Source organism: Panthera tigris, chromosome C1, assembly GCF_018350195.1.
Source record: "Panthera tigris isolate Pti1 chromosome C1, P.tigris_Pti1_mat1.1, whole genome shotgun sequence".
Classification (NCBI taxonomy): domain Eukaryota; kingdom Metazoa; phylum Chordata; class Mammalia; order Carnivora; family Felidae; genus Panthera; species Panthera tigris.
This window is the reverse complement of record NC_056667.1, coordinates 17,278,914-17,290,941: the sequence shown is the minus strand read 5'-3', so window position 1 is coordinate 17,290,941 and position 12,028 is coordinate 17,278,914. Positions and strand designations below refer to the sequence as shown.

The 12,028-nt window shown below is 53.7% G+C and overlaps 2 protein-coding genes across 3 annotated transcripts in view; both read left to right on the top strand.

The window, feature by feature from the left end:
* The window catches only part of ASAP3 (ArfGAP with SH3 domain, ankyrin repeat and PH domain 3), a 48,792-nt gene extending 46,430 nt beyond the window's left edge, over positions 1-2,362 (top strand). Inside the window, 2 exon segments of the mRNA XM_042996469.1 lie at positions 910-937; positions 940-2,362. Coding sequence (XP_042852403.1) covers positions 910-937; positions 940-983 — 72 coding nt within the window. The 3' untranslated portion in view covers positions 984-2,362.
* Positions 2,363-5,410: 3,048 nt separating this feature from the next.
* Positions 5,411-12,028, top strand: part of TCEA3 (transcription elongation factor A3) — a 38,384-nt gene continuing 31,766 nt past the window's right edge. Inside the window, exons 1-3 of one of the 2 annotated variants that reach the window (XM_042996814.1) lie at positions 5,411-5,558; positions 10,877-10,939; positions 11,678-11,783. In XM_042996814.1, the coding sequence (XP_042852748.1) occupies positions 5,490-5,558; positions 10,877-10,939; positions 11,678-11,783 (238 nt within the window). In that variant the 5' untranslated portion in view covers positions 5,411-5,489. Of the gene's footprint in view, positions 5,559-10,876; positions 10,940-11,007; positions 11,399-11,677; positions 11,784-12,028 lie in introns of those variants that run through there. The other variant, XM_042996815.1, reaches the window with a different exon arrangement.

Below are 12,028 nucleotides of genomic sequence, written 5' to 3'. Positions count from 1 at the left end.
AGAGAAGGTCTCACCTCCCTGCAGATGAGGCAGGATTAGGGTGGCTGTGTACCAGTCTTTAGTGTGCCCGACTGTCCCCTTGTAGGAATCTGCTGAGACTGCCAACTCCCAGGCACAGAGGCATGTGACAGGGACCAGGCAAGGGCTCTCATCCTTAATCCGACTTCTCTCTGCTGGATCACGAAGCCTCTCACAGCTACCCATAGTTAGTTGAGGAACTGGGAGTGGGCACAGGACAGAGCCAGTTGGGCTGAGAATAAAACTGCTTGTTCCTTGTTCCCCCGGGGATTCCTCAGGGGTGGCCGTGGGTGTCAGTGCTGGGAGCGGGAGGCAGCAGGGGCAGGAACCGGGTCTCTCTGAGGAATTGCCACCCTCACTGTATCAAAGTCAGGCACCAGACACAAATCTGTGTCCACAACCAGGTATCTGTCACCCAGCATTTAGCCGATACTTGTCGTTGAGACGTGCATGCTAAGAAGAGGCCGGGCTTCAGAGTGTGGACGCCTTGGAAAAGTGGCTTCACTTCTTTAAGCCTCAGTTTCATTGTCTGTTAAATGGGGATAATTTCATCCATCCATGACAGGACGGTGGTGAAACCGAGTGAGATAAACAGCTGGTATATAATAAAAGTACCTAGACGGGGCGCCTGGGCGACTCAGTTGGTTAAGTGTCCGACTCCAGCAAAGGTCATGATCTTGCGGTTCATGAGTTCGAGCCCTGCGTCAGGCTCTGTGCTGACACTCAGAGCCTGGAGCCTGCCTAGGATTCTGTGTCTCCCTCTGCCCCTGCCGCTGCCCCACTTGCACGCTCTCTTGCTCTCTGTCTCTCAAAAATAAATAAACATTAATTTTTTTTAAATATATAATATAGGTACTTAGAAACTATCAATTTTCATTCTTCTATCCCCAGGTTGGCTTCACTGAAGGAGAGGGCTCAAGAAGGGGGGTTCTCCTGGAAACTCTGCACAGCTTTTGCAAGACTAGCTCCTTGCTGGCCTTTGCATGCCCGAACTACCCTCATGTTTGGGCCCCAATGTTCAGAGCTAGGACTTGAACCCGCAAGACTGGGGAACTGAGGCGTCCGTTCCCTTGGGTCTTGCTGTCTCTGTCCCTTGTGCCTCCTTGGCTGGCCTTCCTCCCTGCCGTGGACCCATACCCCTTGCCCAGGACACTGGGCCCACGTTAGGGCTAATGGTGGCTCCTTCCTCTCTATCCCATCACTGCCCAGAGGCCAGGGAGCCAGAGGGCTGGGTCTGAGATTCTTGAGCTACTCTCCATCTTGAGAATGCTCAGTCTCTCATCAGACCAGAACTCTGCTTCTTCTCTCAGTCTGGGGGCTCCGTAAGAGTAAGGCCGGCCTACCCTCATGCTTCAAGTCCAGACCAGGGATTCTACCAGACAAAGGGCTGCCTTCTTGGACATTCATTAGTCTAGGACTCCTTTCCTGAGTTTCTCTCTATGTCCAGATGTCACACAAGTAAGACAAGGGTCTTGCAGATGTGGTCCCTTGCTAGGAAGCTGGTCCCCAAGGCTGGGCTTGGGAATGGGCAGGGCTAGATCCCAGGGGATGGTCCTCGGCCCAGGGGCAGACAGTCGGCTGGCTTACACCGATGAGACCCTGCAGTTGTCTATAGCTTGCGTGCCTTCTGCTTGGCCAGTGCTCATGCTGAACTGGCTGTTAAGTAAATACTCTGAAGAGTACTCCTTTCAAGGGACAGCGCAGCCTTCCCAGGCACCTCTGTTATATTCCCCAGCCGGGAGGTAGACTAGGAGTAACCCCCATTTGCCTACTCTCCTTGATTTAGCAGGAAGAAAAGGAATGGTCGGAGATGACCGATTTTCACTTCTCTCCTTTTTCTTCGGTCAACTCAGGAGCCTTCCAGTCTTGGGGGAGGAAAGAGCTAAGAAAGGAGGAAGGAAAATAATAGGAAGGGAGAGCAGGAAATAAAGTTTCTCCTTCCCCTTGCCAGAAATTCCACCATGACTTTCAGCCCCATGTTAGAAAACAGGTACACTTAAGCCATCATCAATCTCTAACAGCTTTATGGGCACTGGGCATGAGGCCCTGGCAAGGATGGGCCAGGCCAAACAGAAGAGGCTGGAGGGTGCCAATGGCCAACGAAGCAGTCTGGCCCAGGAGGCTGAACTGTTTACCCTGGATGGAGACCTGACTGGTCTGGGATCCCACAGGAGCAGGGTTGTCTTCTGAGCCTCCAGTGTCTGGTTTTGTTCATCTCAGACTTGTTATTTCACTCATCTCTAATAAAAGATTTTTGTTTTATTAAATTCCAGTGGTTTCATTTATGTGATCTGAAGAGCATTAGGGAAGGGGGTGGGAATTCTAGGGCCTGGAACTCTTTCTCTGGACCTGCTAAGGGAGCTGGGCCTGGTGTAGAACAGGGATGATTTTGCCCCAAGGGACGTTTGGCAATGCAGAGACTTTTTTTTTTTTTTTTTTTTTGACTGTTCCCAACTGGAAGGCGCTGCTGGCATCTAGTGGCTAGAGGTCAGAGATACTGGTCACCATCCTGCAATACACAGGTCAGCCCCACAACAATGCATTATCCCATCCAGAATGCTAGTGGTTTCCAGGTTAAGAAACACTGGTGCAGAGAAAGCCTGTTGGACGGGGAGTCAGGAGACTCGTAGTTGAGGTCTGCCACAGCCCTTGTCTCAATTTGACTTTCCCTGAGACAAAAGCTTTGGGGACCAATAGTTTATTGTGAGGTGACCCCAGGAAACATAATAAGGAAGTAGGGAGTGGAACCTATGTAGGTCAAACGCAATAGAAGTTATATTAATGAGGGGCTACCACTGGGAACAACTAGGACTTATCTTGGGGACTGTATTGATTAGAACATATCTTCAGGCTCCTGGCTGGCTCGATCAGTGGAGTGTGCGACTCTCGATCTCAGGGCTGAGAGTTCGAGGCCCGTGTTGGGCATAGAGATTACTTAAAAAGTAAATAAATATATAAGAACATGTCTTCAAGTTGTCCCACTGAAAGTGAAAAAATTGGTGTGTTTACCACCAAGTCTGGTCTCCCACTGGTTGCGGGGTCCTTCCTGGGGGGTGTCCATTCCCAAGCACCTCCAGCCTGCTCTGAACCCTCATTCAGGGCACGTGGGAAGGTGTTGGATGTGCATCCGGGAATTGCCTGCTGTGACCTCCAAGTGAGGATAGGTAGACAGAGGGAATATGGTGGGTACCAACGGTGTCTAATATGGCTGAGCAGTGCAGCCCTGGGCTCCTCTAAGCCTCAGGCTTCCCACCCATACAATGAAAAGGTTGCACTCAATGTTTTCTTAGGGTCCTTTGAGTCCCGATGATGTAGGAATCTTGGCTTCTTTTGATGTCCTACAACTCAGGGTGGGAACTGTGTGGAAGTTTGAGGAAAATCAAATGTTGTTTTTAAAAAGGCAATCCTGGGGCGCCTGGGTGGCTCAGTCCATTAAGCGTCAGATGGGCTCAGGTCATGACCTCGCGGTTCATGAGTTCAAGCCCTGCATAGGGCTCTGTGCTGGCTCTCTGCTGTCGTCACGGAACCCGCTTCCGATCCTCTGTCCCCCTCTCTTTCTGCCCTTCTCCTGCTTGTTCTCTCTCTCGATAAATAAATAAACTTAAAAAAAAAAAAGGGTAATCCTGAATAACTAGATGGCTGTCCCTTCAACCCAGAGGTTGGTTGGGAATTGGCCAAGAGACTGTCCCCCATACCGAACTGATAAAAGTCTAACCTCAAAGTGGTCCACATTGCTAATGTAGTCAGACCCCACCCACCTCTGGCTTCCTGCCCCGTTTGCCCCCAACCTACCTCTCTGTGCTACAGCCCCAGCAGTTTTTCAGTTCCTCCAACCCTGACATGCCAAGCACACCCCCATCGCTAAGCTTTGCACATTCAGAACTCCAGGAGGACTGTTTTGTTCCTCTCTGGATGCTCAGGGCTAGAACTGCCTGGCACATAGCAGGTGCTCAATAAATACACGTTGAATGAATGAATGTCTCTCCATCTCTTACACAAACACTCCCTTCCTCCTCCCCTCAACTCCCACCCTGCACTTCTGCCCAAAGTTTAAACTTCACTGCTTCAGAGCAGATGACACCTCAACTGGTGCAGGTCCCCTCAGATGTGTTCTTCAAGTATCCTCCCCTTCTTCCTGACCCTCGCCCCAGTTGTGATCATATGGAATTGATTGTGTCCAAATGTGCTTAGGCTTTTTCTTGCCCATAGACTCAATCTCAAACTTGCTGGGACTAGTCTGTCTTGTTTGTTGCTTGGACACTCAAAAAGCATTTGTTGAATGAAAGAAAAACCTGCCCGTTCCTACCGAAGTCCCAGGCCACACAGCAGCAGTCAGAAGCCCATGAGTTGTGACCGAGGCTGGGTCAGGGTTCTCTAGAGTTTTGTCAAGAAAGTCTGGAGATGTCACTGAACACCCCATGCCACAGTGCCCGACTCTGTACACACTATGAACCACTTTTCATGCTTCCCTCTCAGGTCCCTTAAAGCCTCTCTCCCGCACAAGGATCACTTTGTGTCAATTAAGCTCACTAGTTTAGGACTTTTCCTGGGTCTGCTGGGGATACTTGGAAGGTCCTTCCACTGGAATCCAGATGTGTGCACAGCTGTGGGGGCACAATTCTGCTTCCTTCCCTTCACCCGAGATGACCCTTCCAGACCCAATCCCAGTAGGGAGGCAGTGGCCTGACCCTGAATAAAGGGCACCCACGCACCTGGGTCAGGATTTCTCAAAGCCGGGTGCACCTAAGTATCTCCCAAACCCTCGCTACTCAGAGAGCAGTCCTGGAGGCCGCTCCGCCCGTTGCGCTCCCGGGAGCTTGTTAGAAATGCAAAAACCTCACTGCAACAAACAAAATAGAAACAGAGGGCCTGGATACACGCGTGTCCCCAGGCCATGTGCACGAATGAGTGAGCAGGGGGTACAGCAGAGCTGGATTTAACGATCGTGCACGAAATATAATCCGAGGGCACCAAGATGCCTGCACCTGGGCATAGGCGCGGAGCTAGGTCCCGCTTTGAGCTGCGATCGTGCACCGACGCGGGAGCCAGGACTCCTCCTAGAGCGCCCGGGGCACCCTCAGGCGCCCTCCGCGCCGCGACTGCCTCCTGGGTCCGGGGACCACGGCCTCCCCACTTGCCAGAGAGCACTCCTTCCCAAATCTCCCTTCGGCAGAAGGGCCCAGGTGGCGGGCGCTCTCTCGAAGCCCCGTCCCTCTCCGCAGGCCAGGCCCGCCGGCGCGGGCAAACTTTGCCCGGGCGAGTCCTTGAAGTCTATATTTAGTGCACGTCACCCCTCCCCCTGCGGTCGAGAGGCGGGCGGGCCGAGAGGGGTGTGGGGGGAGAGCCCCGCCCCGCCCCCGCAGGCGTGTGTGTCGTGTGGGTTTGGGGCCCCGCGCGGTTGCGCGCGCCCTCGGCCTTTGCGCCTTCCGCAGCCCCGGCGCCCCTCGCCCCGCCGGGCGTCGTGCGCCAGCATGGGCCAGGAAGAGGAGCTGCTGAGGATCGCCAGAAAGCTGGAGAAGATGGTGGCCAGGAAGAACACGGTGAGGCTGCAGAGTTTGGGCCACAGCCCCCGCCCCCAGGAGGCGCGGCGCGTGCGAGCCTGGTGTCCCGGGGGCGCGTGTTGGCGGCGCGCCCGGGAGGCGCGTGCGGGACTCGAGGGAGGCGCGGCTGACGCAGGGCTCAGCGCCCCTTGGGGACTGCTGGGGACCCCAGGGTGGGTGTGTGCACGGCCCAGGGCGCTGGGGGCAGGATCTTGCGGGACCGCAAAGACGAGGCTTGTGCATGCCCCTCTGGACAAGTGGGGTTCGGGGGCGCTGGGTAGCTTCTGCAGGGCCCGGGAAAGCGAGCGAAGAGACCAGGACCTGGAAAAGGACTTTCAGAGTCCGGGGACTCACGGCGGCGTGTGCAAAGCCAGGGGAGCGGCGGCGACAGCGGGGCGGGGGAGAAAGGGGAACGGGGGAGGGGGGATGGTTTACAAAATCCTGGATGGCCCGAGAAGGGGCAAAGAAACTTGAGCTGATGTGGGGTGCTGAGCCGCCTCTATCCCTCACCCCGGTAGCGGATCTGGAGGAGAGCAGCAAGGGACCTCCGATCCCACAACCTCACAGCTTGGGGCGCCAGGAGCGGTTCTATTTGCAACTTTCCCTTAACTTGGCCGCAGGGTGGGGCCCCGGGCAGGCGGGGGCCGAACAGGTGCTGGGCAGCCGCTGCGCCCTAGGGGGGGGAAGGGGGGACGGGCTGGAGGCCTGGGCTGTCGGGGGGCCGGGGGAGGGGGAGCCGGACCCAGAGGGGAATCAGGACTGAGGGCCCTACCTGCGGATACCTGGACTCTCAGGCCGACTTGAAGTTAATGTTTGATCCTCTCCCTGATCTTTGCCTCAAGCTGGAGGCCACCGGGTTGCCTGGCCAGAGCAAACTTGGCCTTGGGTCTGCGAGGGTCTGGGCACACCCAGAGAAGGAAGAGAGGAGAGGGTAGCCCATGGGCCTGTCCCCCCACCTCACCCTGTACCAGGGCCCTCCCAGTCCCATCTTCCATAGCCAGGTGCTGGAACAGGACCTGCCTTTCCAGCCCATTCTAGATGTGACTCTAGGAGCTTGGGGGAAGGGATGGACCTAAGAGAAGTTTTAGAGCAGGGAAGATGGAGGAGTCCCATGGAGTGTCAGGCTACCCTGGTGTAGACAATGAGTTGGTGTCCATACAAAGGCCAGAGTTACCAGTTTCCTCATCTGTAAGGAAGATACGAGATTATCTGTCTCCTGGGCAGGAGTGCCTCTGCTGGCAGTGGTGAGGGTAGAGAGATGTAAATCCTCCTGGAGGACTTGAACTAGTGCTGGGTAAGAGTTAGAGAATGACGCCTGCTTTTGCACAGCCAGGAGGGGCACAGAAACCTGCCGAGTGCTGGGAACCCCCTCACCCACACATTCGCAGCCTCCACCCACCCCCCCGTGCCGGGATCCTCCAAAACCAGTGCAACTGAGCCTCAAGTCAGAGGGCACTTTCCCAACTGGGGGTGACGGAGCTCAGCCCGGGTCTTCTGAGCTCAATTCCACATCACAGTCCTGTCCCTTGCTGACTCCAGACTTGAGCCATGAGATTCTGGGCTCCGGGGCGGGGTGGGGGAGGCCGGGACACCTGAGGAAAGGCAGTTTTGGGGAGTAGAGCTCTGGCTGAGGAGGAAGCCACCTGCCCTGGGTTCCCTCTCGCTCCTTTTATGGCCCTATGCTCACCACTCTGCTTCCCTCTCTGGGCCTCGATTCCCTCTTCTGTGAAATGGGAAGAGGAAACTGTGTCCCTGGGGGATGGATTCCTGAGGAAGTACCCAGAGCTGTCTCCCGGAAAGAGGCAAGCCTGGCCACAGGGTCTCTGTAGCACAGAGCTCGTCTGCAGCCACGTCTGCGCCTGGGCTCTTGGCAGCATCTGGGTGGGCACAGAGCTCTGGGCCTGTGGCCGACGGAGGTGGAGACTGCTCTGGGAGCAAAAGTGGGCCCGCCCAGCAGTGGTTAGGGAGAGGAGGACACACTTCCTGTAAGAAGACGGATCCTCCACGTTGCAGCTCAGGCCTGGGGTTCACTGCCAATTACTGAAGTCCCAGCAACTTTCTCAGGGCTTTTGTCAGACGCTGTGCGTGTGCACCAACTGGAGCAGCTTCAGACATACACCAAACAGTCACAGCTACGCATACACATAATTACACGCAACAAACATAGCCACACACAGCAATAGCTAGACAAGCATCTATACACATAACTGCATGTGAGTCGTGGCACTGGTACTGACATGATAGATACTGACATGATAGATACACGGACCCGTATGTTTACAGAAAGACACGCATGCGTGCACAGCACAGCTACCCCCATACTTGCAAAGTTACGGACTTAGCAAACAGCCACAGTTTCACATCACAGGCATCTCCCACAGAGACAAACAGACACACTGTGCTTCCAGCTGCATTTACACAGCTCCACACACGGACTAAAGATACTGCTCGCTGCATATCCCATCCCTGTACACAGACAGACACCCAAGTCAGCTCTTGCACACGGCTTCGCAAGTCCGGCTGCACTGAGGCTCCTGGCTATTCTCCAACATGACCCAGTTGTACAGCGTGACATTCAGAGATGCACACCCCGTGGTGAGCTGGAATCCGCTTAATGTCCATTGTTGGTTTTTTCAGGAATTTTGCAAGCTGGTTGTTAAATACAGCCATTATTTTATTTTATTTTTTTAGTTGATTAGCGTTGACGCGCATTGCCACTTTGGTTTCAGGTGTACAACATAGTGATTCATCAACTCTATATGCTATGCTGTGCTTACCACAGGTGTGGCTACCTACCATCTGTCACCATACAAATGCTGTTAAAACCATTGACTAGGGGCACCTGGTGGCTTAGGCGTCAGGCACCTTAGGCAAAGGTGATCCAACTTTGGCTCACGTCATGATCTCACTGCTCGTGAGTTTGAGCCCCACGTCGGGCTCTGTGCTGATAGCTTGGAGCCTGGAGCCCGCTTCAGATTCTGTCTCTGTCTCTGTCTCTCTCTCTCTGCCCCTCCCCTGCTCATGCTCTGTCTCTCTCTCTCTCAAATATAAAATAAAACATAAAAAAATTAAAAATACCATTGACTATGTTCCCTGTGTAGAGCCATTATTTTAAAAATTAAATGATATGCTTCCAGTTAAATAAATCGTATTAAAAACAAAGGACATTTAAAAATTAAAAAAATAAAAACAAAGGTAATACACACTCCAAAGTCATCACTTCTAATTATTTTACTACATTTCACTATTTTACTACATTTCACTCTCCATGGTCTAGAGGTTCTGTTATATCAATATGGTGGAAATCCTAGTATAACGGCATGATAGGGTACATTTCTTCCCAGTGCCTCCTTTTAGTTCAGTGACAGCATATTGGTAGCTTGAAATTGACCTACAAATCAGGCGGGTTTTTTTTTTTTTTTTTTTCCTTTGAGAGCTGGGTGTTGAATGTTGACCAACATGGCACCACACCTACTCACGTTGATATTCCATAACTACACACATCTAGACAGCTTTTCGTCCATACTTACACAGGTTAGAGCTGAAAGGCCTGAGTTTGAATCCCAGCTCGATGCCTTGTAACTTTGGGCAAATTATTTAATCTCCCTGTTTCTTGGGTTGCTCATTTGTGAAAATGGGGTAATAATTCAGTAAGAATGAGAGTTGTAACAGTACCTACCTCGCAGGGCCAGTGTGAGAGTTAAAGGAACTAATGCAGGTGAGATACTTAGAGCAGTGCCCAGCACAGAGCAAGCCTTTCATTGGTGGTCCATGCGTGCAGGGTTACACGCAGGCGTGCACATCCACAGGTCACGCCTCCAGAAACATACTGCTAACCCACGTTCCAAGGGAGGCTGAGGGCTGACAGAGGGCACCCCTTGGGATGTGGTCCTGGCAAGGAAGCCTGGCAGGGCGGGCGTTGGCTGCTGGAACCACACAGTGAGACCAGGGCAAGGGGCATACAGGACACAGTCAGCTGGTGCTCCCCAGGGAACCCATCTCAGGCCAGGGGGCGGGGCTGGCCTCTAGGAAGTGGGTGCAGGAAAGAGAAGGCTGAAATGGGGCATGGGTGGCCCAGGGCCTGACAGCCAGCAGATTTTCAGATCTGAGGCTCCTTTCCTCCCGTCACCCCCTCCCTTCCCACCTTCCGCTCTCTGCTTTATTCATTCACTCAGGAAACACTGGGCTGTGTGCTAAACCCTGACGTTTCAGAGATTAAAACAGTCCTCCTTACCCAAGAGAAATGAAATGAGAGCGTATGTCCACACAAGGACTTGTACATGAATGTTCCTGGCAGCTTTATTTGTGGTAGGCCCAACTGGAGGCTAGCCCAAGTCCCATCAACAGGTGGATGGATGGCGGAGCCTGGCTGACTCAGTCGAAGGAGTGTGCGATTCTTGATCTCAGGGCTGTGAGTTCGAGCCCCATGTTGGGTGTAGAGATCACTTAGATAAATAAACTTTAAAAAATCGTTTTAAGTTAAAACAAACAGGTGAATGGATAAGCAAATTGTGGTGCGTCTCTACAATGGAAAACAACTCAGTAATAAAAAGAACTATCGATCTACGCAGCAACGTGGATAAATCTCAGTTACCCTGAGTGGAGGAAGCCAGATGAGAAGGCCCATTGCAGTACTCTTTATATGAAATTCTTTAAAATGCAAATGCTTCTAGGTGACAGAAAACAGAATCGTCGTGGCCTGGGCCTGGGTTGGGGTACAGGGAGGGTAGGTTACAAAGGGGCACAAGGAAACTGGGGGGTGATGGTTATGTTCTTATCTTGATTGTGGTGGTGGTTCCCTGGGCGTACACAAACGTCAAACGTGCGGTTCGTTGCATGTCACTTACACCTCAATAAAGCTGTAAAAAAAAAAAAAAAGCCATGGCCCTCACTGTGCAGAAGCTCCCAGTTAGGAAGCGGGAGGATGAGGAGGTAGACACAGAAGCAGTAACAAGAAGCCACAGTGATTAATCTTAGAGGCGAGATGGGCACGCATGGCCAGTAGAAGGAACAGCAGAACGAGTGGCAGGGGTCAGGGTGAGCGGTTAGGGCTGGGCCCCGTTCAGAAGGGCGAGAGGCCAGCTGGGTGGTGGGAGGTGAAGTTAGAGAGCTGGTCTGGGGCAGAATCTTTTGCCTCTGTCTCTCTGTCTCTTTCTGTCCCTTGCCTGGCCTTCAGCCACTTGTCTCCCTATATCCTGTTGCTGGGGCAATCTCCCCCTACCTCCTGCACCCCTCTTTCCCACCGACACCACACAATGTCAGAAAGGGGCCCGGCGCAGAACCTATGTCCTCCGTCCTCACCTTGTGGCCTCCCACAGGAAGGGGCCCTCGACCTTCTGAAGAAGCTGAACAGCTGTCAGATGTCCATCCAGCTACTCCAGGTGGGGCGGGGGTGGGAAGCCTCGGGGGCAGTGCCTGGGGATGGGGCAGGAAAAGACGGGGCGGGGGGAGACCTCCAAGGTGGAGTCTGGGAGGAATTTCTAAGGGGAGGACCAGGGGCAGCGGAGGTCTTGGGCTCTGAGGGTGGAGACTGAGGCATTTAGATGGGGGCAGGGCACCTTTCACGCAGAGGGGTCCTCTGGGTCTGTGAGAAAGATCGGTTTGCTTTCCTTGAATACCCCAATTCCTCAGGCCCTGGGGCTGTGGGATCCAAGGGGCCAGTGATGCAGGGAGAAGGAAAAGTCACCCAGTTTTAGATCCTCCCCGTGTCACCCCCACAGCCCCCAAGCATTACCAGAAGCTCTTGGCCCTGAAAAAAATCAACACAGATCCAAGCTGCAGTAGCCAGAGCTGTGTCTTAAGCTGAAGCTTGAACTCAAAGACACCAGGAGGTGGAAATGGTGAGGGGTCATCAGCAGCAGCCCAAACCACCACTGCCGCAGCTTTTCACCGAAGCTGCAGTCATCCGTCAGTGCACAGGGCTGGGCCTTGGGCACCGGACCTCACGGAGAGCCACAACCAGGGCTGTGACCCCAGCCACGGGTTAGGGCTGAGGCCCCGGAGAGGCTGGGGCTGGGGCTGGGGAAAGAGGGTGCGGAGCCAGGGCAGGACTTGCCAGCTAGGGCAGCCCATCCTGTGTGTCCGTGCCAAGACCAGCCCCTGACCCTCTCGCTTTGCAGACAACCAGGATTGGAGTCGCCGTTAACGGGGTCCGCAAGCACTGCTCAGACAAGGAGGTGGTGTCTTTGGCCAAAGTCCTCATCAAAAACTGGAAGCGGCTGCTGGGTGAGAGGGGACAAGTTTGACTCTGGCTGTGTTTTGCTCCCAGTCCCTGGGAGGGGACCATGCCGGGCGTATAGCAGGCACTCTGTATGTTTGTTGAATGACTTGACAAATGACAGGTGACCTTGTAAGTGGGGAATGCCCGTGTTTGTCTACACAAATGCAACATTTGTAGACGTGTGAGTTTTTGTGTGCGTGTGCCTATCTGTGTATGTATTTCTGTGTGCTCGCGCGTGGATGTATACAGC